The sequence below is a fragment of the Megalobrama amblycephala genome, linkage group LG5, assembly GCF_018812025.1.
Source record: "Megalobrama amblycephala isolate DHTTF-2021 linkage group LG5, ASM1881202v1, whole genome shotgun sequence".
Lineage (NCBI taxonomy): Eukaryota > Metazoa > Chordata > Actinopteri > Cypriniformes > Xenocyprididae > Megalobrama > Megalobrama amblycephala.
Window position 1 is genome coordinate 15,769,604 of NC_063048.1, and position 26,769 is coordinate 15,796,372.

General features: G+C 38.5%; 1 protein-coding gene across 1 annotated transcript in view; it reads right to left on the reverse strand.

The window, feature by feature from the left end:
* The window catches only part of ryr2b (ryanodine receptor 2b (cardiac)), a 95,434-nt gene that overhangs the window by 10,079 nt on the left and 58,586 nt on the right, over nucleotides 1-26,769 (reverse strand). The window contains 15 exon segments of the mRNA XM_048190252.1: nucleotides 2,927-2,991; nucleotides 7,990-8,709; nucleotides 8,801-9,330; nucleotides 13,365-13,446; nucleotides 13,561-13,665; nucleotides 13,972-14,100; nucleotides 14,362-14,450; nucleotides 21,050-21,130; nucleotides 21,269-21,342; nucleotides 21,647-21,723; nucleotides 21,864-21,943; nucleotides 22,636-22,735; nucleotides 22,968-23,018; nucleotides 23,111-23,162; nucleotides 25,012-25,121. Coding sequence (XP_048046209.1) covers nucleotides 2,927-2,991; nucleotides 7,990-8,709; nucleotides 8,801-9,330; nucleotides 13,365-13,446; nucleotides 13,561-13,665; nucleotides 13,972-14,100; nucleotides 14,362-14,450; nucleotides 21,050-21,130; nucleotides 21,269-21,342; nucleotides 21,647-21,723; nucleotides 21,864-21,943; nucleotides 22,636-22,735; nucleotides 22,968-23,018; nucleotides 23,111-23,162; nucleotides 25,012-25,121 — 2,345 coding nt within the window.

A 26,769-nucleotide genomic window follows, 5' to 3' on the forward strand; every position in this document is an offset into this window, starting at 1 on the left:
GACTGCATTTATTTAATCAAAAAATACACTAAATTTTGAAATATTATTAGTACAATTTAAAATAACTTTTCTATTTTAATATATTTTAAAATGTAATTTATTCCTGTGATGGCAAAGCTGAATCACTGTAATAGAACACAGGGCGGTTGGATACACGAGAGGAATAGTGCATCAGAGCTGGCCGACGATGACCAAGAATGTGCCTCAGTAGTCTCGATCTCATCTGCCAGCTCTCTCTGCGAAACCCAGGATCTGAGATGCCATGACGCTTCAGCAGACGTGGGACCCGAACCCTGGGGAGTGCGTGCCTGGCCGGCCTCATCGAACACATCCAGGCAAGAAGGCAGCACTCTCAGCAGGAGTTTCTCACACTCGCTGCGCTCCCAAACAGTGTACACAGAGCTGATATGTGTCCCCACCAGTCAAGAATCGAGGGCAGGGATACACACACCAAGCTAACTCTGTTGTGTGCCGGCATCCCTTTGTAGCTTCTGTCTGTTATGTCATGACGCAACACCAATCAGTATTGGAATAGTTTCATTCATGCTTCAGAGACCCTACGCTGAGGGGTGTTCCCCATAGTGTTGTTAACGAGGAAGTGCAAGTTCCCTCAAAAAGGGAGCAGCCTTTATTTAAAATGGAAAATCTTTCATTCATTCAAAAAAAAATCGTACTGACTCCAAAACTTTAGAACAGCAGTGTATATGTATGGGGCCCCGCACATGACATGATGTGTGAACAATTTACAATTTTGTTCCCTCGATTTACTAAATCATGTGCACGATTTAGCCTACTATTTTTTCCAGCATGTCATGTGCAGGGCTCCGTATATATATGAAAGACATTATTGCTCTGCTAATGCAGTACATTATTACAAATTACAGTTCTATAGGGCAGTATTTCAAAACTGATTCAAAAAGTTGAGACGGTTTTTTTTTTTTTGAGAATATGTGACCAGTCACGGAAAGTAGGGACACAAGTCGGTTTTGGGGCATTTTGAGTTATTCACAGATTCTGAAAGTGCAGTCTCCAAGCTTTCCAACGATGTGTGACACATGGAAATCTGATAATATTTGGAGAAGTTGTGGCCATTTGAAGGTAGGCAATCAAGAAGGCTCAAGAGGGAGAAAAACCCCTTTAAAGTTTGTGCAGTTCTCACCTGCTGGGAGTGACAATAGGGCTCATTTACATCTCATTTAGATAAGCCATACCCCCTGTAAAGCTGCATGGACCGCATACTATTAATAATAAAGGTTAATGTGCATTGTAAATGTCAGTAATTTTTTTTTTTTTTTACTTTTATAAAAATGATTTAGAGGCTGAAATATGTGACTTTTTTGTCAAAACTCTATTTGAACTTGTGCATTGTAGATAACATGCTGCAAGACACTCCTTTAAAATCTGCCCATCATTTTTAATGTTATTATTTTAATGTTTATGTAAAGAAAAAGTACATATTGATGCTAATTTTATTTTTTATTTGCTGGTTTTCCACATAAAACTTGGTGAATTGACTTTTTGAACAGGATTCTGTGATAACCGTGATCATTTTGGTCACTATAATCATGAAATGAAATGTTCTCACCTGAGAAGCCTGTTAAAGAAGAATAGGCAATCCAGGAAATAACTGGACTAACAGAGGCCAGAGATCGCTAACTATGGCTATTCAAAACACTTTTCAAGACAATAAATACACGATTGAGGCGATGAATGCATGTATTGACTGAATTTGCGTCTGAATAGCGCTGGCTCCGTGGGCGTGGCCGCATTAGCGGATAATGAGCTGAATCACGGACTTCTGACGTGGCTCTCTTTTCATACAGATTACATAAACACAGAAGGTTTGTTTTCGATTTGACTTACACATTTTAAAACTTGACATTTCAACGTTTTTTCAGACATAAGTATAATAATTTTTTTATGATTAGTATTCACTAAGTTACAGTTCATTTTCTGAGAACTATCAGATTGGACTTCGTTCAGAGGGAGATGAGAGATCACGCATCATGTTAGTTTTCTTTATTTTTCAAAAAGCACAACATTTTGTTTTTACTCTGAGTGTACACAAATAAAAGAAGACATTCTATAGTTTCAATTGATATATATTACTTATGTCTCTATGACAAAATATGATGGAGTATTTTAAGTCTGTTTTGCTGCAATGTGAAAAAAAAACCTGCAAAACGCGCCGGCGCGTTACCCGACTCCAGAGAGGTAATGTCTTATTATGCCGCTTTCATCGTCGCTCAGATCGTCTTCATAATCAGTGAGCGCTTGTTCATAAGCATCCGGCTTGTCGAAGAAGTACTTCAAAACATTTTCGGTGTAACAGCCACGGTTCTTCATTGAATTTTGATATCAGCTAGAGCCGGCCAGAGCACTGCATAATAAGTAGCCACGCTTCCCAGTATGGAAATACACACAGACAATGACACGCCCCTACTGCGTGCTAGAATCTCCGAAAAACAAGCCGATTTCGACCTCAAAATGTACGCTTTTAAATATACCAATACTGCTATCTCAAACACGGAAAGGCTTCTTCATGATCTCAACTAACAGATTCTGCAAAAAAACGAAAATCACCAATTTTGAAAAAAAATGCTTCTTTCTCATTTTGCTCGAGAGTTGTGCTGCCGACTTGTGTCCCTGGATTCCGTGACGGGTCACATATGATTGAAAGCATGCCAGGGAGTAACAGGGATTGGGAGTAACAACAATTCTCAACTTTCAACTTTTTTCAACTATTTTCTTTGAAATGTTCAGGGACTGGATACCATACATACTCAAGGGTCCAATTGAGAATATTCAAATCTCTTTATATGTTCCCTGAGCTTCCCGTGGGGGAAAGTAATGATACACCTGAAAGCAGAAAATCAGTGGTATTCCCTGTTAAAAGTTTTATCTTTCCCCAGTCTGAAGCACTTACAAAGCTTTCTCAGTCTCTGAGTCCTCCTCCTCTTGCACCTCTTGAAAATCCTCACAGATTTCAACCTGTTAACAAATCAGACATACAGTAAATGGACATAGATGGACACAGACTAAAGGGACTCAAATGTTCACTGTTTGGACACAAATGCTTAAAGTGGACACAACATCTGCTTACTGAACACACATATCCAAAACAAATGTCAAATTATTGGACAAAAATGTTCAAAGTGGACACAAATGTCAACTTTGTGAAGCACCATTGTCCATTTACAGTTTCTTTTTAATTGCTTTGGTGCAATTTTCACAAGCAATTGGTACATTTTCAAAACTATTAGTACTAATATCACAACAGATCATCAAAAGTGCACTTTTTTTCCAAACATTTCAGCATATTTTCAATAGTGATTGAAAATATGTGTAGTACAATACACAAAATTACAAAGTATCCTTTTCACTACACAAAAAAGAGTTGAATCTACATACTATAAATGTTTCATTTATAGTAACTGCCTTTCATAATGCAATTACTATCAAACTTTTGATTTGCATCTCTTTTCATTCAGTTTAATACATTTGTCTATTATTTAATCCAACTGATCTTGATGGTTAATCAATAGATCATTTGGTACACTTATAGTTCCCTTTTGAAAGGGAACTCAACACTGCGTTTGACACGCTTTGGGGGAACACCTCCTCGTGAACCGGTGTCTGAAACAATTATCAAATAACTCCAATCCTATTGGCCGGCGACAGCCTATGACGTCATAACTGGCGCAACCCGGAAGTATATAAGGAGCACCTAGAGAAGCAGTCAGTTCTTTTCGTCTTCAGGGACTGTTTTGTTTGATTGCGATTCATCAGCGATGAATCGCATCAGCGATTGCGAATATGTCTAACAAACGTTTCAAAAAGTGTGTGGATCCGTGTCCCAGGTTTTTGACACCTGATGACACACACAATCTGTGCGTTTTCTGTCTGGGGGAAGAGCATGCACGGACAGTGCTTGACGCTTCGCTCTCGTTTGGCCCTCTTCTTGTGGTTCTGGTCCCTGGTGACTGAAATCATGGGGTTCTCAGATGGAGCTGGCTGAGGAGTTTGAGAGAGGTGTAAATCACTCGTGACCCTCAGCGGCTGACGAGGGTGAGCTGCTGGGGGATGAAGTGTTGTCATTAACATCATCGGATCCAGCAGTGAGTGCTCTTCTGGCTCCTAGCACTAGAGAGCAGGAGATGGTGGTTGAAGAGGAAGAAAGTGAGCCTTCTAAATCTTCAAAACTACCCTGCCCCGCGTATGCGGAGCTGCTGGAGGTTATGGAACGTGCTTTTGGCAGGCTGCACTTTAGGAAAGAAACCGCTCACGGACGGCTCGACGAGCGGTTCCTTTCTGATCATAACACTGCAACCCCAGGTTTATGCCTGTGATCTTTTGAGGTGGTAGGCCTGTTTTGTCCACTGTTTGTTTAGGTCCCCTTAGAGTGCACAGCCTCCTCAGTGCATAGATAAACAAGCGCTGAGTAGATCCTAGGATTGAGCAGCATTTTACTCCCCTCATTTGTAAGGGTAAAAAAGTGCTAAGCTGAGTCCTGCTCTCCAGGATGCCAGTCTCTACGATCTGGTCTGAGTTGGTTACTGCCTCTTTGCAGTCCCTCTTACTGGTTATCTTCTCTGAAAAATGTGAATTGAGACTCTGTGTTGAGACAGGTTGTTGGCCAAGACTAGTTTGCTGATAGACCAGGTCGGCCTCCCTGGTGGCAATCAGGGTCGAGTATGTTCCCCTGACAAGTGACTGGCTAGGGGTCCTTTGAGTCCCCCTGGCTATATTTCCTAAAAGGTACCTCCTTTTTTCTTGAGAGAAGCTTGGTACTAGAAGCCTTTGAATGGCCTTGGTAGGCCTTCTGTGGAAGACCTCTTTGAGGCTCATAGCTTGGGCTGTTGGCCATAGGAAATGCTGTCACTGACAGCCTAAGTATGACCCAACGGGGAGTGGCTCTGGCAGCTCAGTTGAACTGCTAGTTCTTGACGTTTGTTTAGCCATTTTTTGGCATGCGCTCTAGCATGGCAGCGGGGTATATCATTCCCCAAAGCGTGTCAAACGCAGTGTTGAGTTCCCTTTCGAAAGGGAACGTCTCAGGTTACGTATGTAACCATAGTTCCCTGAGAAGAGGGAACGAGACACTGTGTTTCCTGCCATGCATCGTGGCTGCTTGCTGAACAGTCCCTTCAAATGATAAGGTACTGACTGCTTCTTTAGGCGCTCCTTATATACTTCCGGGTCACGCCAGTTATGATGTCATAGGCTGTCGCCGGCCAATAGGATTGGAGTTATTTGATAATTGTTTCAGACACCGGTTCACGAGGAGGCATTCCCCCAAAGCGTGTGAAATGCAGTGTCTCGTTCCCTGTTCTCAGGGAACCATGGTTATATATGTAGACGATTTCTACAAACCCGATTCCAAAAAAGTTGGGACACTGTACAAACTGTGAATAAAAAAGGAATGCAATAATTTACAAATCTCATAAACTTATATTTTATTCACAATATAATATAGATATATCAAATGTTGAAAGTGAGACATTTTGAAATGTCATGCCAAATATTGGCTCATTTTGGATTTCATGAGAGCTACACATTCCAAAAAAGTAGGGACAGGTAGCAATAAGAGGCCGGAAAAGTTAAATGTACATATAAGGAACAGCTGGAGGACCAATTTGCAACTTATTAGGTCAATTGGCAACATGATTGGGTATAAAAAGAGCCTCTCAGAGTGGAAGTGTCTCTCAGAAGTCAAGATGGGCAGAGGATCACCAATTCCCCCAATGCTGCGGCGAAAAATATTGGAGCAATATCAGAAAGGAGTTTCTCAGAGAAAAATTGCAAAGAGTTTGAAGTTATCATCATCTACAGTGCATAATATCATCCAAAGATTCAGAGAATCTGGAACAATCTCTGTGCATAGGGGTCAAGGCTGGAAAACCATACTGGATGCCCGTGATCTTCGGGCCCTTAGACAGCACTGTATCACATACAGGAATGCTACTGTAATGGAAATCACAACAGGAATACTTCCAGGAATACTTCCAGGAATGCTCAGGAATACTTCCAGAAAACATTGTCGGTGAACACAATCCACCGTGCCATTCGCCGTTGCCGGCTAAAACTCTATAGGTCAAAAAAGAAGCCATATCTAAACATGATCCAGAAGCGCAGGCGTTTTCTCTGATCCAAGGCTCATTTAAAATGGACTGTGGCAAAGTGGTTCTGTGGTCTGACAAAGAAGACCTAAGATAGTTGAGCAACTAGAAGCCTGTATTAGACAAGAACGGGACAACATTCCTATTCCTAAACTTGAGCAACTTGTCTCCTCAGTCCCCAGACATTTGCAGACTGTTATAAAAAGTTATAAAAAGAGGGGATGCCACACAGTGGTAAACATGGCCTTGTCCCAACTTTTTTGAGATGTGTTGATGCCATGAAATTTAAAATCAACTTATTTTTCCCTTAAAATGATACATTTTATCAGTTTAAACATTTGATATGTCATCTATGTTGTATTCTGAATAAAATATTGAAATTTGAAACTTCCACATCATTGCATCTGTTTTTATTCACAATTTGTACAGTGTCCCCACTTTTTTGGAATCGGGTTTGTATATATTGATTCTATAGGCATAGTTTCAACAGAAATTATTTGCATTTTCCGATATGGATAACAAAATGTAATGAATTATAAGCAATTTATCTTAGATGATGACCACAATTTTCAAAATGTGTGTGTGGTCCTGGTAAACACTGCGTTGTGAACCAAATGTCCCAATAAGGATGGTAATACCAGTAATTTTAGACCTTGTTTGGACATTTTTTGGTCCCCATGAGGAAAACAGTTTATAAATCATACAGAATGATCTTTTTTGAAAATGTAAAATATCAGAAATTTCTGTATTTCTGTGATGGGTAGGGTTAGGGGGATAGAATATACAGTTTGTACAGTATAAAAACCATTACACCTATGGAGAGTCCCCGTAAACCACTTATACCAACATGAGTGCGTGTGTGTGTATGCATGTGCGAGAGAGAGAGAGAGAGAGAGAGAGAGAGAGATACAGATACAGAGGGATTTGAAATTTGTGAACACAGAGCAGGACAGAGTAAGGGAAAAGAAACAGTCAATGACTGTGTAACATCAGACTGATCAGAGATGCATCAGAAGAAGGGAGACAGATGGCATCGTTTTACATTATAATATGCCATGTGATACTGTAAACAGATTGTTTACAGCCACATTACTGTAACTCACTGCCACATTACTGTAACTCACCCTTCATCTGTAAAGATCAACTACAGTGTAGATTTAGTCATATGGTACAGTGAGAACATTTACTGTATTGGCAACAAACTCTGTTCTAGCACAGAACATTATGACTGTGTCATACTTTACACTTTTTGATAACACACTGAATAGATACTATTACAAACATTATGGATTTTATGTCAATTATGTAATTTAGGTAATGTAAGTGTATTCTCTAAGGTGGCATCTGTAGCCTGTGTAACTGTAATTATTTCAGAAACAAGGGTGATTTGAAACATGTATCTTGCATTGTTTGCTACTGAATGAACTGATTGTTAAAAGTACTAAACTGAAAGAAGTGAAAGTTTTGGTGATTAAACCAAATGTTCTCATTACATATCACAATGATCTTGTGTTTTGAAACAGAAATGTAGAATGAAAATATGTACAACTAGAATGCATGAGATCAGTTTTTGAAAGAATGACTAGCTGTGTTGCAAGTGTGATCAGTTTGGATTTTTGTACTAAGAGTTTTGAAAATGTGCATTTTACTTGTGAAAATAGTACTAAAGCAAATTAAAAAAAACTGTAGTGGACACAAAACTTAAAAAAACAAATATGCCAACCTTAAAAAACGTCCACTTCATGTGCACAATTGTCAAAAAAATAACCAAAATCAACAGTAACTAATGCCATGAATAGAAGAAATACATTCAAATTTAACATGTTTGACATTTTAGTAAGTTGACAATGGTATACTCTAGACTATTGACCTGATATTTGGAGGTGTTTAGAAATTCATCCAGACTGGAACGCTGGTCTCCACTCGACAATGTGTACTTTCCTCCCTCCTTCTTCAGACACAAGCCGAAAATATCTGTGAGGAGCTGGGGGTCCCTGGACACTGCAGACAGATCTAGACTCATTCCTCGAAGATTACCGCGAGACGAAAGTGCACGTGTATGGCACGCGTTATTCTCTATGACCACTCCTTCTCTGAGCCCTATTGTCTCAACCATAGTAGGATCCTGAAGGTCACCTAAAAGGTCGACAAGCTTCATCTCTTTAGCCACATCAATAATCCATCCGCTTAAGAAGATGTGGTAGAGCAGATAAAGGCAGAACCAAACCAGGCCTAAAAAGGCACGAGTGATAAACAGCACAACGTTGTGGAAGAAAGAGAAGATCGCTGAGATAATACTCCTAATGGTTATACTCTTTAAGTGTTTTCTGATGTTCCTTATGGAGAAACATCTTGAGTCTTTGGTCATCCTGTTGTCTTCTGCAAGGTTTTCATTCATCTCTAATTTGTTTTTTTCCTCATTGTCATCCTTCGCTTTCAGTTCCTCTCCACTCTCTGAACCAGATATTTGTGCAGCAAGCTGCATTTCAAAGATGGTGTCTTCACAGAAGTTGACAAATAGCTCCATCTTTTCCTTCTCTCCTCCTTTATTCACGACATCGAAAATGAACTGTCGTTTGCTCTCCTTAACCTGAATCATTGAGAACATGCATTTACAAAGATTTGTATATGAAACACATTAATAGACTACAAAAGCACATTAGCAAATGATCGTTTAATACCTGTGGTTTCTCCCACTGAGTGCGGGTGGATTCACTGATCTCAAAGTAGACTCTTTCTATCCGTTTCCCACTGCCCAGGATTTCGATCCTTCCCAGGTGAGGATGGAAATACTTAAGAACGCTGTCCGCCAACTCCAGGAAATTCTGCAATCGGGCATCACTGGGCATGTGCTCGGACAGATTGGTCAGAAGAACTGCCATGTTGAAGCCTATCTCTTTGGCCGGTTCATGAAAACGCATCACAAAGTCAGGGTAATCCAGCAAATCGCTTTTCGACATTTCTGCGCAAGATAACAGAAATTCTGTCTCAGAATTAGAGTAGTGCTTGAACCCTTCCATGGCTCTGTGGAAGTCCTTCTTGGAAATGAGTCCTCTGCCCTCTGGGTCATATTCGCGAAAGGCTTCAGATGATGTGAGGTCTTTGAGTTTGAGGAACATATCAAAGAATTTGAGGATCATCTCCACATTGCTGGACGATTCTACCAACATGTCTACCATCTGTTTGCCAATGGTCCCATTCACCACATTTCCTAGAAACACAAATTAACATTTATGTGCCTAAAATGTCTGTAGGACACTTTCAGTAGGGCTCTTTTAAACTACGGTACGGCATCAGAATTTTGTTCATTTGGTTGGGGCGAAAGTGGGTTCATATTAGGGGTGAAACGGTTCTCGGTAAAAAATCTAACTGTACCGTTCTGCACACTCGGTTCGGCACGCGCTTACACCACGGTTTATCTCTATCTGACGACGCATCTATAATATGGTTTGTAGAAAGTAAATAAAACAGACAGAGAGAGTTAGGCTAATGTTTGTTTCTGTCGATGGATACACATTCTGGCTTCCCCTAAACTTTGTTCAATGCGAGTGCTGTATACTCTATATGACCAGTCATTTACGGCGTCATCACCCGGGTGTTGCAAGCGCAGGTGAGACCTGTACAGCACACGTTGCTAACTGCGTTTAAACTAAACTCTTTTAAGCCTTGCCCATTTAAACATTCGAGTGCAAGCCGCAAAAGAGAACTTGCGCGCATGCTGTGAGAAGATTTGTGCACTTATCCGAAGTGATATTGAGGTCTCTTTCAAGTCTTGTGTTTGAACGGACAAATTCACACAAAATTATGTCAACAAGCCTGTCTTGGCGAGTATCCTAGCAAGCATAGTGTCTTAAGTGAACTTATACACTCGAGAAAGAATGCATGTGTTCAGTATCAGTCTACTGATCCGTGTATTATGTCTTAAAGAGACAGCAGCCCTTGCATTCCTGCTGTCTGACTGTGTTTTTAATCTTAATCAAACAACAAAAGACAAGGAAATCACTCATTGCTCATGACTGAATAGTAACTTAATAATTAATAATGATTGATCTTTATTTAATTTATACAGTGAAGATTACATGCAATGTTGTTTTACATTAGCTACTTTATTTAATTTCTGTACCTGAAAACTGGATACATGAAAAACCTGACAAGCTTTATTTATTTGTATCTTTGTTTTACTGTATTTATTTGTGTCTTTGATTATTTGTTCATATTTTCTTCATTTTTATTTGACAGTACTAATTTTTTACCTGAACATAGCAAATACCGAACCATATCGAAACCGTGAGCCTAAAACTGTGATACAAACCGAACCGTGAGTAATCTGAACCGTTGCACCCCTAGTTCATATGGTCAAATGGTTCATATGGATGGCAATACGGTTTCACAGTTGGTATGAACACAAGTGCAAGTGTTCTGTAAAGATTTCAACCCAGACTCATTGGAAAAATGTGCTTGCGCCAACATTTCTGCAAAATATTACGTTGCTTCTTGCAAGGTTTCGCAACACTTGTGATTATTACTCAAAGTTAAATCTAAGTAAAATGTCCTGTGAGTGGTGGTAAAAGTGCATTTTGTTTTATCTGAAACAGATGAACATGAATCTGGCAATGTATTATGGTTTTTGTTGGCATTAAATCAGCTCTGAAATGTCCAGTGGCACTAAAAAAAAAAAAAAAAAAAAAAAATAACATACCAAATAAACTAAACTTAACCAATAATGTTAACAAAAGCAAATGTGAGATAAGAAATGCATTTGCTAAAAAAAAAAACATGCCATATTAGCGTGCTTCTACAAGTATTTCAGCACTTTTACTAAGTATTGTGACGGTACCAGGGTCAAAAATGGTCTTCGGATTTGGCTGACAGACACGGTCATCGACAAAAACAGTAAAAAGTACCCTACCAACGTGATCTGCGAGCCCAATGCTGACCATAAATTACCTGCCACTCTTTGCAAAAAAATCTGTGCTAATTTCATAGCTTTGTAAGAGAAGATGCTTCTTTGCTAGACCTGAAAATTATTTTGGTATATATACCAAAATAATTTTCAGGTCTAGCAAAGAAGCATCTTGAGTCATGAGTCATTCATGAGTCATGAATCATTAGGTTGTGAATGGGACATTAGCGGACGTGTGAATCCTGACTGTTAGGACATCACAAAAGATTTGTCAACAGAAAATACTTCATCACTTGATAGGATTTTTTTTTCCATTTATTGAAAGTGTGCTTTATGTTAGCTGCATGCGCGGAACACCTGTCAGGGAAGATGAGGTGACGTTTTTTGAGCACTATTCACACCCAGCGGTAATTCAAGTAATTGAATTCTCCGAATGCGCCACCTGAATCATGGATTCGGTCTTCCAAAAATGTAGCATCATGCCAGTTGATTTAAATTAATATGTGCAAGGAATAGAGAGCAAAGACAAGTGCTTAGTTTGAAGACAGAGAGAGTGTGCGTGCAAGAGGTAAGAGCTCTCTGTTCATTCTCTCCGTCAGTTAAAGCTCCAGTCCGTAACATTTTTTCGTTAAAAATGATCCAAAATCAATTATTGAGCAAGTACCAGCCAGTGTTTATAACTATCTCCTTACCTTAGCCCGATTCATAATGGTAAGTTTGTAATAATGTTTTTTAATCTGAGTGGTACTGGTAGGTTTCCACAAGAAATATGAGTTTGCCTTTGTATCATTACATCACGTCTGTTTACATAAAGAAGGAGTCCCGGACGCTGCAGGTATCATATCATTTGAAGACTCTTTTACAGCAGCAGTAATAATTAAGCTTGTCATTTGATGGCAGATTGTGATCATGAATCGTAAAGATGACCATCATCATTGACAACTGGTGAATCACCAGTAAACTTCAGACTGCGGAGTGGCTAACAGCTAAAAAAGGAATGCGAACAGGCCTGTGCGAAAACATGAATAAAAATATAAGCAGGGCTTTTGAAAGGTGGAGTAAAAAATGGACGCAGAGATTACTTTTTTTTCCTGCTTGACAGGTGAGACATTTTAATTGTTTATTGGGTAGATAATGCTAATTAGAAAGCCTAACGCTAATATACACTAAATACACATAGACAAGCAATGTTGATGTTGTTAACATTAACAATTTGAGAACAAAGTATAACAATAATATTAATTTGCACGGTTTGACGTGATATGAGCTAACTTGGCGATTGTTAGATTTAATCACCATTAAATTTATTGTTAAATTTACCATTAAATTTATTGTTAATTAAATGTACTTTTTTTTTCAGTTGGTCAGAACAAAAGTGGCAGACATGCTAGTTACTTGTTCAGATGATATCTTCCGGTGAAACTTATTATTTTGGTCCGAAGTACAGTATCTACAATGGTGCGATGACTGACAGCCTACTCCTCAATACATTAGATTCATCCATGCTGAGGAGCCATACAGATGCACAACCCGCGTAAAATGATAATTCCGCAACTAACTGCAATTGCATGTTTCAAACAGAGATGGCGACAAAGAGGCAAAGTTACGGACTGCAGCTTTAACATGTGCCCTATCACAAGCGCAGCAGTCATCTGAATCACTCATAAATCACAATAACTGATCAAATAAGGCTTTGGCAGGACAAAAAATTGTTTTGGCAATGCCAAAAAAATTTCACTGCAGGAAAAACCCTGGGTACTTGTACCCGAGCACTCCACATTGCAAGTGCAATGCTCTACCAGGTGAGCTACTGAGCAAGTTTACTACAACAACAACAACAACAACAAAAACATACATATGGAGCTGATTATGCAATGCAAACATCAAAATGTTTTCTTTTACAAATCATGGACTATGGTCAAAGTGTTGGGAGGTACACAGTATTGTGCAAAGAACCATGCAAAAATAAGTCATCATTAATCAATAATCTGCCCCTATAATTATTTTAGTGGGAAAAGGAATAAAAGTTGTTGCCATTTTACTGCCACTAGTGCTCATTACAGCTGGAAACTGCAGTGAATTTTATGTATAGGTACATTTTTGGAGTTTTGCAAAAAGGTAGGCAGAAACACGATTTTTCAATGAGCCTATGTTGAAATATTTTATGGTAAATCCAACATAACAAAAAAGGGCCAAACTATTCAACCAATTGTGAAAACAAGCTAAGCATACTAATATTATTATACTTACATTGATTGGATAAACAACAATGCTACATTTCTCACAAGCAGAAGAGGAAGTGCATGGAAAAGCATTGAGAAGACCTTCAACATTTCTCCTACCTTCAAGCATGGACAGCAGCATTACCACCATGTCTTTTTGTAAGTCCATCAAAGCCTTCAGCAGCTCTAATTGGCTGGAATCCTGAAGACATAAAACAATATTTTTATCTTTCTTTTACCCCCTTGAGTTTTTTTGTACATTTGTACTTTGCAATAAATAAATTAGCACATAAGATATTTTAGTTTACAGGCCAACCTGAGAAAGCTTCATCTGCATATGGGCGAACACATGGAGGAAGCCAACAACAGCGTCCCACAGACGACTGTGGGCCAAACTCTGCTGATTACCTGTACAGGGACCCTAAATTAGATAATTAAAAGTTTCAATTGATGTTAGTTAAAGAGATTATTAAAATGAGTTGCTTCACAACATAGAAACACCAAAATAATAGTGTGGTGGGATGAACAAAGAAAGACACAGGCATAGTGTCAGGACTTTGAGAGGCTTTTATTTGAAATAAAATATTAAAAAGGAGGAAATAATGTAGAATCTTATAATATATCGTAATCAAAATATTACTCAGTATATCTGCATTTTGACCAAGCAGATTTACAGTTTTTCATACAAGCCCAATCTCTGCTGACCCATTTGCTTGTGTGCATTTACCTGAATGTATTCAGTGAGCGTGTTGAACACCTGCTTGGCCACATTGATGGCTTTGGAGAAGTTGTGCTGACCACGTTCATCAATCACATCCTTCCCTGAATAATACCAGTAGAAATCGCTGATGGACTCCTGCAGATATGAGGCCATCTATCATTCTCAGTATCAGACAAATGAAATGGAGGTGGCCTGTCAGCAGCGAATGGTTTATGGAAACATTATTTGGCTACACGCTCTGCCTCACTGTTTTTGGCCCTTCTCTATTCTGTGCTGAAACTCTCAAACCACTTACAGCAGCAAACATGCATTTTTCAGTCCTTATTCATGGATATTACAGACAGGTGAAATGAAAAATGTAAGAAACTAGTGTTTGGGGTTGAGTCATAGTCTTGCCTGGACCCTAAGCAGATAATCCACAGTGGAGATGATGATGTTGACCGTTGTGTTGTTTCCAGTTTGAGTCCTCAGGTAATTCTGGAAATCTGTAAGGGAAATTTCAGTTGTATACCTCCAGTTCTTATACAACAAAAACAGAAAAGAAAATTGATGCTGTATAAGATTAATATCAATTTAAAAATAGGGCTGTCGGTATATTATTACATTACATTAGTACATTAATCAGTAATAAGTAATCTCATGATTTGTGTGTATTTAACACCATTAAATTCATAGGACTATTCAGAATGGGCAGATTCCTTTCATAATATTTTGGATTCAATTCCTTTTTGATAATAGAAAACAAAACAACATGAATTATCTTGTTGCTAACATGTTTTAGCAAGTTGCTAGCATGAATTAACGTTTTAACATGTTGTTAGCATGAATTAGCACATTGCTTGCATGAATTAGCACATTGTTAGCATGTCTTAAGATAGTTGCTAGGCTTTGCTAGTGATTGCATCCGCAAAGGGTCAGCGTACAGTGTTCGTGACGCAAATTTCGTCATCAGAAGAGTATGCGTGTACTGTACGTGCACTGCTGGTTTTTTGTAACCCTGTGTACTTTGTACGCACAGGTCGCATATGTGCATTTAATTTTTTTGCAGTAGTTTATCTACAAGGTGGCAACCATGCCCTGGGGGCGTTGATTCACAAGGTAGTCAAAGAAAACCTGGATGATGACAACATCAATCATGTAGGGATCAGTACATTCCAGGGTCCAGTTTATGGCCGGACCCCTCTCTGTCCGAAACAGTGGACGAAGGTTTGCTATATTTTGATTGGATCTTGGTGGACTAAGCTTCTTGTTCAAGAAGCTGTTTTACTCAGATACATGACACCACCAGGAAGAAAAGACCATAGCAACTTCCGTTTCATGCCGGCTTTAAAAACCTTTTGATTTTAAGGCTCTAAAATGTTTAAAATTAGTCTTAAAGACTTTTTGTATTCCTGTGATGGAAAGCTGTATTATCCTTCAGAAATCATTCTAATATGCTGATTTGGTATGCAAGAAACATTATTATTAATAATATCATTATGATTATTTGAAATAGAATCCTTTTGTAACATTTAAATTGTCTTTAAATTGTCTTCTGTTACTTTTGCTGAATACTGAATTGCTGAATTATTTAGTTTCAAAAGAAACTGACCCCCAACTTTTATTTATATTTACAAACTTTTAAATAAAAGTTTAAAAAGTAAAAACTTCTAACTTCTAATAAAAAGTCGTTCGTTCTAATGTTAATTTAGGAATTTATAATTTGACAATAAACATCTAAATCTTTCTGAGGGAATAAACCCTTCAAATCTGCCTATTCAGTTGTGCTGTGTTGACATCCGTATCCATATTAGGATGTCTCTGCCTAACACTTTCAGCTCTGTGATTGGTGGTCCTGCTGTGAAATTACAGAGGGCCAAGTCATTGCAAATCAATGAGAGATGAATTTTAATTGACAGGAAAATTGACCAATCATATCACCCCTTTTAATGGGTGGGGCTCGTTATCAGTAGGTTTATGATGCATTCCGCCCGCTGTGGGGAACTTGATCAGAAAAAAAGAAAAAAAAAAAAAAAATTGCTAACGCTATTCGCTAAGGAAACCGCAAACAACATTAATGATGAGGATATTGTTGCTAATTTATTATCCACATTGTTTTTGAGATAAACTTTTTCTCAAAGAAAAGCTGGAGTTAATTGGCAAAGGAAGACCTACACCAGAGCTTAATTTTGTGCAGAAAGCCAAAGCTTTTGAAAGCAATTATAAGAGTGGTCAAAGGTTTGCTATATTTTGATTGGATCTTGGTGGACTAACACAAACAAACTGTTCAATGCCATCAGATAAATATATTAGGACAACAGCCAGACACCACTTAGAGGGCAAGAAGATGACCTCTGGTACGAAACCCAGGAAGGACAGGACTTCTCATTGGTCCAAATGCAGTTTCTGCCCTTCACCCATATAGAGACTAATTCCTAAGGTTGGACTGCCATAAAAATTCATCAGGACCTCAGCAGAGTGGGTGAAACAAAGAGAGACCATAATGATCCATCCAAATCCATTCATGTTTGAAATGTTTGAAAACCTTGAAACTGATATATTCTACAAACATTCATTTCATACTTATTCACAGAAATTATTCTAAGTTACAGCTATTTGTAGTGCAACATCTTACACAAATTCAGCTGTTAATGTACAGTGCTCAGCGTAACTGAGTACACCCCCTTTGAAAAGTAAAATTTTAAACAATATCTCAATAAACACAAAACAATTTCCAATATGTTGACAAGACAAAGTTTTTTATAACATCTATTTAACTTATAACATGAAAGTAAGGATAATAATATAACTTAGAGAATAACATTTCCAGTTTTACTCAAATTAGGGTGATGCAAAAATGAGTACACCCCACTGAAAGTCTCTGGAGCAAAGCTAAATTTTAGACTACACATGTCTAATTTAAGAAAAATTCAACCACAGGTGAGTCTAATTATACATTACACAGGTGTCCAGCAGACAGTTGACTATAAAAGGGTGTTAAAGGGTCATGAAACCCCAGGACACAGCTGTGAACAGATATGTATAGGCTGCACATCATTGAAAACACTAAAGCTAATCATTAATTTTATTTATAATTTGAAATGAGTTATATTTGCATTTTTCTGAGCGATTTCTGTCTTCCGGTTTGAAAAGCAAAGTCGGACCAACGTCACAAAATCTGACGTCATCATGTACCACCGGCAAGATTCGTAGCGCTGATTGGCTCCAAGTATGGGCTGGTCGAACATGCTGACATCAACCATTTCTGTTTTTATTCATGACTTAAAGCTCATTCAATCCAATTACTGCACTGTAGTATGCATAAGATTATAATTGCGGTATTATGCATGAGGAAGTATCACTTCTCTCGCCTCTGTCTCTTGTCATTCAGAGACATTCGTTGGTGCTCGTGCACCTCAGTACTACAACACAAAAATGCGTTTTCCTGCAACCAGAGCAGAAGTTTAGGTGCATGTGGATTGTTTTGCTGTGATCTACCAGCACAAATGGAAAATATGTTCGCATAAGATCGCATTACAGCGGAGAATTCAAATGTCACAAAAGTGCGGCTCATTCACCTCTGCATTTGGACAAGCGAGCCGTATGCTTCCCTCAGCACAGCAAGCACATGAGTGTTGTTTGTATTTTGCCCGCGATGCGGTCAGAACTGGAGTTTGAATACGAACACATCAAAAATACAATTGTTATTATGTGGAGCGCGCATATGATCGGTTTCAGCGCGGAGCTTCGTGTTGTGTTTAATAACACTAGCCACGTGGATCCTATAGCTCATATACAGAATAAAGTACCCATGTTTATAGACATATTTTACATATTCTCCTGCACCAAACATGAACCAGCACGGTGTATGCACACATATTTCATTAAGTCTTCTTCAAATGAATTATATGTGCAAACTGGACACTGATACAGTGGTGTATCAGAACGTGATGACACGATTGTTCTGATGAACAAAAGACTTAGAATGGACCAAATTAAACTATGTCTATTCTTTCTCGGTTAAACTATGTGTCGTTTATCATGAGATTGTAATGCTCGTAAACGTAATGAAAGCATTAGCCCAATTAAATATTCTTTCGCATTTCTCCCTTGTGCTTGGGAGTTTGTTGTCATTTTCTTTGTGCTCATATATTAATATTCATCATTCTGTATAATGAGTGTGTTCTATGTCTCTGTTTCATTGGTTGTTCTCTACTTCACACGCCCAATTTTACAGACTTTTTCCAGCTCAGAGGTGTGAGTGACCAGGGTAAAACAGGGGGGTTTCATGACCCTTTAAAACCCCTTCCCATTTCATGCTGTCAGCAATGGCACCACATGGAAGAGAAATGTCACAAAACCTGAGAAAGAAAATAATTTCTTTACACCAGAAAGGTGAAGGCTACAAGAAGATCAGCAAAGCTTTACTTATCAGTAAGAATACTGTAGCAAAAGTGGTACAAAAATTTAAAAAAGATGGAACTGCAACCATCTCACAGAGATGTCCAGGTCATCCACGGAAGTTAACACCTCGACAGGAGCGTCTTCTGATGAGAAGAGTTGAAAAAAATCGGCATGCAAGTTCACTGGAGTTATCTAAAGAAGTAGAAAGCCAAACGGGGGTGACTATTTCTCGTGACACAATATGGTGTACACTGCAGAGGAATGGCATGCATGGGTACCATCCATGAAAGAAGCCTCTCCTAAAGCCCAGGCACAAAAAAGCCCATCTAGAGTTTGCCAGGGCCCATGCTGACAAAGATGAAGACTAATGGGACTCTATACTCTGGAGTGATGAGACCAAGATAAATGTTTTTGGCTTCAAAACTGTATGGTGTCGCAAAGGTGAGGAATGCAAAGAAAAATGCATGGTGCCTATAGTAAAACATGGTGGTGGCAGTGTCCTTATGTGGGGCTGCATAAGTGCTGCTGGTGTCAGGGAGCTGCATTTCATTGATGGCATCATGAATTCACAGATGTACTGCTCTATACTGAAAGAGAAGATGCTACCATCACTCCTTGCCCTTGGTCATCGTGCACTTTTCCAACATGACAATGATCCTAAACACACATCTAAGGCCACTGTTGGATTTCTGAAGAATAACAGGGTTATATTTTTAACCTTACTTTCATGTTATAAGTAAACTTAGTCTTGTCAACATTTTGGAAATTGTTCATTGAGATATTGTTTAAAATGTTACTTTTCAAAGGGGGTGTACTCATTTATGCTGAGCACTGTATAAATGAATGAATGCATGACATTTCAATCTTTTTCCATCATGTTTGATCTCTATTTGTTTAAAATATTGCCAAAGGTATTCTGGTGGTGGTTTGGAAAGTGAGAAATGCATTGGTAAACTTTAAAGACACTTTAAAGACTTCCAACTTTGTGCTTTATGCAAACGAGTTCCACAGGGGAAAGAAGGGTGTGTGTGTCCTCGGATGCCAGCAACCAATTGCAGCACTCGGACAGAGAAGTGCCAAATTGCAATCTCTTCCTCATCAGAAAGGGATAAAGGTACCCTTTCAACAGACACCCCATTGAGTGAGACATAACAGATATGCCGTTCTGAGTCTCGGCCTGTGAAGCTGAGACATAACAGATACATCGTAACATTCTGAGCCTCTAGTTCGTCCAGCGAGACAGTAACGACTCCAGAGAGACAAAAGCGGATTGACAAATTTCTGAGTGCCTGGTCCAGAGAGGCAGAGGATACACAAAGACACTTGCAACAAGGTTAAACTCAGGAGAGCAAACCTTCACTTCAAGGTACCTTCGTCTGTGTTTTCCAGATTGTTAAGGACATTCTGCACCTACGCCAGGGCCTCATCTGCGTGTTCCAGATTTTAGGACCCTTTGGTGCTCCGGGAGGATCAGCATCCCACAGAGCTTTGTGTTCAAGGCTGTTGAAACAGATTCCAGCTCCTCTCCCCACTGCACTGTCACCCAGCACAAACAGTGGGAGATGTCACTGTCATCGGACTCAACCAAGTGAAACGTAAATATCACTCAACCAAACCTCTTTCCAGAGACCATGGCATTGTTGTATATTATTAGTATATGATTTTCTAATTCACATTAGATGTAATACAGCTGGTGTTAGTAAATAACAAATAATCTTTTGTTTATTTGTTTGATCATGCATAATAAGGTTCTCCACCATTCAGTTTATCTAAAACAGTTTATCTTTCCATAAGATACTGTAACTCTTCCATAGCCACACCCAACCTAATCATTTGTATTTTATGTATCTTATGCACTTTATTCCTTTACCATTCATGGTATTCATTTAGTAGTTGTGTTAGTTATTCTTGTTTATCTTTTGTTAATATTTTTTTTTTATTATTATACTTTTTTATGTCTTCCTTGTGCTGATAATACAGAAAAGGCTCTACAAGTTAGCAATCTCACCAATATTTCAGATAAATAAGCTGACCACTTTAAATTAATTCTAAATTATTTAACAGCCTCTTGTTGGGAGTGTTCTCATACTGCCAAGGTAAAAGACCTTGATTGTACCCTGAACTAAGAGAGGGGGGAAGTGGTCATTTGATGTAGTCATAACCACACCTTAAGTGACGTGTGATCCAAAAATCACAACGTCAGTGGTAACGTGAGTAACAATCCCTATTTTACTTAGCTTTCTTGGATGGGCTAAATACTACAATCAAGAAGCTAAAGTTTTACGGCTGGAATTGTTTGTTGTTTGGGTAAGTTATTTAAAATCTGATAGGTTACGTAACTGATTTTATACTGGTCGCTGCTGCCACTGTTACATGTTAAGCTTTAGTTGAAAAAACATGCATTAACAGCTTACGTGACACACCGATGTATGATGCAATTTTTTGTAATGATGATTTGCATTTCATTACTTTTTGTTTAAAAACACTCTGATTTGTGCTTGTGGCATTTCTTGACAAAGGTAAAATGCAGTATTATAGAAGAGAGGGGGTGAGAGAGCAAAGGTTCGAGAGTCACGGTTCACTACTGTGGCTTATTTATAGTATTGTTGAAGTGGGATAGGAGAAAGTATTTTAACAAAAATTATGCTTTACCTTCTGACTTACCTTGCACTATTAAAAGAAAAAAAAAGTTTGTTCTAACCAGTATTATGGCCTTCACAAAGAAGCTGGAGGAATCTGAAAAGATCACAGGTTAGCTGTCCATCTGCCATCACTCTATCACCTGAGAAAGAGAGAGAGAGAAGGTGAAAGCAAAATGAAATATAGACAAATCAATGTCAATAAAAACAAAATTCTACCTCTTCTGACAGATACATTCATTTTTCAAAGAAGCACTTTGTTGTGGATGTCAGTGATGTACCTGAATTGTCCTCAGCACCCACTCCTAAACTCTCTGCTTTGATCTGCCTCTCAAATGCGTTCAAATCCAGCACGCTGCGTCATACAGAATTACAACAGAAACATCAAACACACAATCCTCTTCTTTTTTATAATACGAACTAACACAGACACTCAACAGACACTTCCAATTACAGCAATGAAACAGACTGAAAGGGAAAAAAGTAATGTAAAAGGATGTTCTTCTCTCTTGATTTTAGCAAGTAACTTTAAAACTGGACAGAAAAAGAAGGTGAAAGGCGATAAATGAGTGAACAAAGCACTTTTCCACATTTAGGTGGTTTGAGCACTAGCTTTCTGTCAGGGAAATGTCTCACAATGCATTAGCAAACAGCCGAACCTGCAAGACTGCATTAGGCCGGCCAGACTATGAAAGAAGCCCACGTCTCTCTTTTGTCGCAAGTAATCCAGCATTTTCTAGAAAGAATTTAACAACAGAGAGAATGAACATGAAGAAGTTGTTATATAAAAGTTGGTTTTGGTGTTAAATGTCAAAACTTTGGGGTCTGAGTTATCGTCATAACATCTGTAATCCAGCCTGACCTTTTCAAACCTACCTGCTGGACAGACGTGTTTCCTCCATTCAGGATTGCAATGCCCAGCTTTAATGTGGCTGCTACCATAGGCCCCATATCACCTGGTTCAAATATCACATCCAACTTAACAGCACTGACAAAAATAAAAGTCACAGCCAGCTGGCTCAAGATATGAATGGTGACCTGTATCTTAGACCAGGGGTTTTCAATCTTTTTGATGCCAAGGAACCCTTAAATATCCTTAAATATATAAATATCAAAGAACCCTTTTTTTTCTTTCTAAAATTTAAGATGGTTATACAGTATACTTTCATGTATATAATTTATCACCATTTATATGGTGATGACTCTAAAACAATTTATTTTTGTTATTATAATAGTCTTTTAATATTTTAATATAAAATATTTTACATATTGTAAAATATTATATTGAAATTAAATATATTATTACAATGATATTTTATTTGTTTGCTTAAAAACAGATTTGAAATATTACTGTAAAAAATAGGGTTGTTAACAGAATAAAATATCACATGGCCAGTTTTAGTAAGCAGAATAAAATGAAATGTGATAGATGTAAGAAATACTGTTAAAAATTTCAATTAATATCATAACACCTTAACTTTGACAGCGCTACAATTTTTTTTCTTGTTTGCAAAATCCATTTTATTTTTTTCTCCTTTTTTTTCTATGGACCCTCTTGTGGCCCTCTGGGGATCCCCAGACCCCAGTATGAAAACCCCTGCCTTAGACAGGAAGATGATGAAGGAACAGGCTGCATTTTGACTGATACCTCTGCTGTCGCTGAGGTTCTGTAAGACCATCACAGCAGCTCCACGTTCATGAAGTCGGGCCTGCTGATACAGCAGCCTCTGCTTTTCCATCTCTTTTTCCTAAGACAAAAAATTAGTTACTCAATAAATTCACTAAGAAATAAAACAAACCAACGGTGTCTCAGTCTGTTATTTCTGATTTAAATCAATCATTGACTGCATAATTAATGAACCCGAGTATAGTACAGTACATAACTGTCAGCATCCTCAGCATCCTCTGCATCCAACTTCAGCTCTTTCTTCTACAGTTAAATCAATACCAACTCAGATCCTATTAATTTCCATTGCTTACCTCAAATGATTTAAGGCCATCTTCATCCTGGTCTTCCTCTATTTGGCAACTCTGGAATGCAGAGTTACAGTTTAGCTTGAATGCTGCATGTATTTTGTGGAAAAAATAAACTTTGCTCAGAAAGTCCCAGCAGTGCTTCTTACCTTGGCCATGATGTCAGCATAGCACATGTACAGGTCATCCTCCTCAAGTTTACTGTAGATACAGACGACAAGAGTGAACCAGATGAGTTAAGATTTGTTCCCTTTATTGTTTTTAGGCATGATTCCAGTGCAAAGACCAAAATCTAAGGCATCATTAGATATATCTTTCACATATCAAACAATCTCAGAAAGCATAAATAATAATAATACAGCAATAAATAATACTAATAATAAATAGTGCTAGTAATAAATAATAAGTATATAAATATACTTTTTAGTACAAAGCAAAATATATTGATAGAAAAAACAGTTCTAATTAAAAATGCAGTTTCAACCAATATTTGTATGTTCTGCATAACATTTGTGTTATGTTAATTGTAGTCAACTGTGTGCCGTCTGAGTGAGTGTCAGCCAGATATCTTGTGTGCCATTTGAGACAAATTTGTCAGGTTTCTTTCAGTGTAGAACATCTTCCTGAGTTCTCTTTCAAGGGAACTTGCATTGCATCCAGGAGCGACGCTTTGGGAACGCCTTTGTGTGATTGCGTTGTCACAGACAGGGTGATGTCATGTCTAGGAAGCTTAAAAGCACATCAGGGATAAACAATGTAGGCTTCTGTGCCTTCATAAAGTGCTCTGTGTAAAAACTGTCACTGTCTTACTTGTTGTTCATTTTTCCAAAAAAGCATAATATACATATTAGACAGGGGTATGGCGAGCAAACAGCTGTTAAATCACAGTTTAAAAAATGCATTGTTTGTTTAGGAGGAGGGTGCCCAGGCCGTGTCTCTAAATACAGGCCAAGTCACTAATTATTCAAATATAAGGGGACTGAATGAGCATGGGTATGGGGCGATATCTAAGGTGGAACAGATGCTTGCGAGCTATCTGTCCCCTGACACGGCACTGTCCCTCAAGGCCCCGACATTACCCACAAGGCCATGTAGAAAAACTTCGGCCTTGGTCGGTAAAGCTTATATGGCGACAGGTCAGGCTGGTGCATACAATGGACTTGTTGCAGGCGTACCAGGCCAACTTACTTCGAGACATTGACTACGTTTACATGTGCACCAATAATGCGATTATTTCTCATAATCAGAGTAAGGTCTTAATCGCAGTAAGATGTTTACATGACACAAGCAGAACTCTTTACTCCAGTTTACATGTGATTTTCATTACTCTGATTATTCACTAATAAGTATGGTTATACCACACTCAGTTAGGCATACAGCATGCATGTTACCGGCCATTGTTGTCGTGTAAAGCTTACGACGGATGCATCTTCGGGAGGGGAGGGGGGCATCATCTTTCATTGCACATAAATTGCCTGGAGATGATAGCTGTCTTTCTAGCATTGAAACACTTTCTCCCAGACCTGAGGGGTCATCATGTGCTTTTCCAGACAGACAACACATTGGTAGTCTCTTACATAACCATCAGGGGGGTCTGCGGTCACGCCCACTTTACAAACTGTTGCACCAGATCCCCCTGTGGGCTTAGGGGAAGCAATTCCTGAGAGCAGTCCACATCCCTGGGCACCAAAACTGAGTTCTGGAGAGAGTTTGCCAGAACGGGGCCTGTCTGTTGCTAGCAGCCGGCGTAGTAAATGGCCGGCCCGAGTCTGGTTCTCGGACCTTGTGTCTCTCCTTGACGGCTCTCTATGGGAGATTCCAATCAAGAGGCACTTTCTGTCTTAGGTAGGTGGCTCAATCCTTTACACCCGCCCAGAGTTATGGAAGGGAACCATGGTTATAGTTGTAAACGTTTCAGTAACTTTTTTAACAGAGGTGAAATACTTGGTAAAGTTATGTTTAAAATGGTTTTGGTTAGCCTTGATACACGTAAATAAACAAATGCATGAAATTATCACAAACACACATATACACACACACATATACAAACCTCCTCTCAGTCAAGGCACTTTGACTGAAGAGATTGATAAGCTGATGGAGTGGATCCATGTTGTTTCTCTGCTCTGCTCCCTCCTTTAGTATCTCTACATAAGCTGCTTTCTGGTGGGTATAAAGTATTCCTATTACTATAAATTCAAAACCAAATTCACACATATATATATACACACACATATATATTAGGGGTGTAACGGTACATGTATTTATCCCAAACCATACAGTACGGACGTCATGGTTTGGTTCATGCAGTCACACTGCGAATACAGTCAGTTAACACTATCCCCAAACCCAAACATAACCATTTTATAGATTTATATATTAAAAGGAATATATTAATGTAATGGACACAGATATGTAGAAAAACTATAATTTTAGCAACAATGTTGCATTAAAAACCTATTTTGAGCCGCTAAACTACCACTAAACATTTCTTTAAAAATAGGTATAGTTATAAAGAAAAACATAACTACATGTCAACTACCTCTCATCTGAACATTAGTAGACTGTATGCTTTATATCTGCTAACACTATTTCCATGGTCCCCCAACAGACATTCCACTGAGGCTGACATTCCACTGAAGTAACTTAAAGGTGCCCTAGAATTAAAAATTGAATTTACCTTGGCATAGTTAAATAACTAGAGTTCAGTACATGGAAATGACATACAGTGAGTCTCAAACATCATTGTTTCCTCCTTCTTATATAAATCTCATTTGTTTAAAAGACCTCCGAAGAACAGGCGAATCTCAACATAACACTGACTGTTACATAACAGTCGGGATCATTAATATGTACGCCCCTAATATTTGCATATGCCAGCTCATGTTCAAGGCATTACACAAGGGCAGGACATCTGGATGTGCACAGCTGAATCATCAGACTAGGTAAGCAAGCAAGGACAATAGCGAAAAATGGCAGATGGAGCAATAATAACTGACATGATCCATGATATCATGATATTTTTAGTGATATTTGTAAATTGTCTTTCTAAATGTTTCGTTAGCATGTTGCTAATGTACTGTTAAATGTAGTTAAAGTTACCATTGTTTCTTACTGTATTCACGGAGCCAGAGCCATGTCGTTATTTTCATTATTAAACAGTCTGTATTGCAGTCTATATAATTCATAAACACAACTTCATTCTTTATAAATCTCTCCAACAGTGTGTAATGTTAGCTTTAGCCACGGAGCATACTATCAAACTCATTCAGAATCAAATGTAAACATCCAAATAAATACCATACTTATGCGATTAGACATGCTGCATGACGAACACTTTGTAAAGATCCATTTTGAGGGTTATATTAGCTGTGTGAACTTTGTTTATGCTGTTTAAGGCAGTCGCAAGCTCTGGGGCCGGGGAGCACGAGAATTTAAAGGGGCCGCAGCCTGAATCGGCGCATATTTAATGATGCCCCAAAATAGGCAGTTAAAAAAATGAATTAAAAAAATCTATGGGGTATTTTGAGCTGAAACTTCACAGACACATTCAGGGGACACCTTAGACTTATATTACATCTTTTAAAAAGACGTTTTACGGCACCTTTAATGCACATGTAAGTACATATCAACTTAATCCGAACCTTAACACCTAACCCAAAACTAACAGTCTACTAACAGTCTACTACAGTCGACTAATGGTGCTTTTCACTGCATGGTATGGCTCGGTACAGCTCACTTTTTGGCACTTTTCCACTGCATGGTACAGCTCGGTACGGCATAGTAAGGCTTGCTAAAATAGTACCACCTC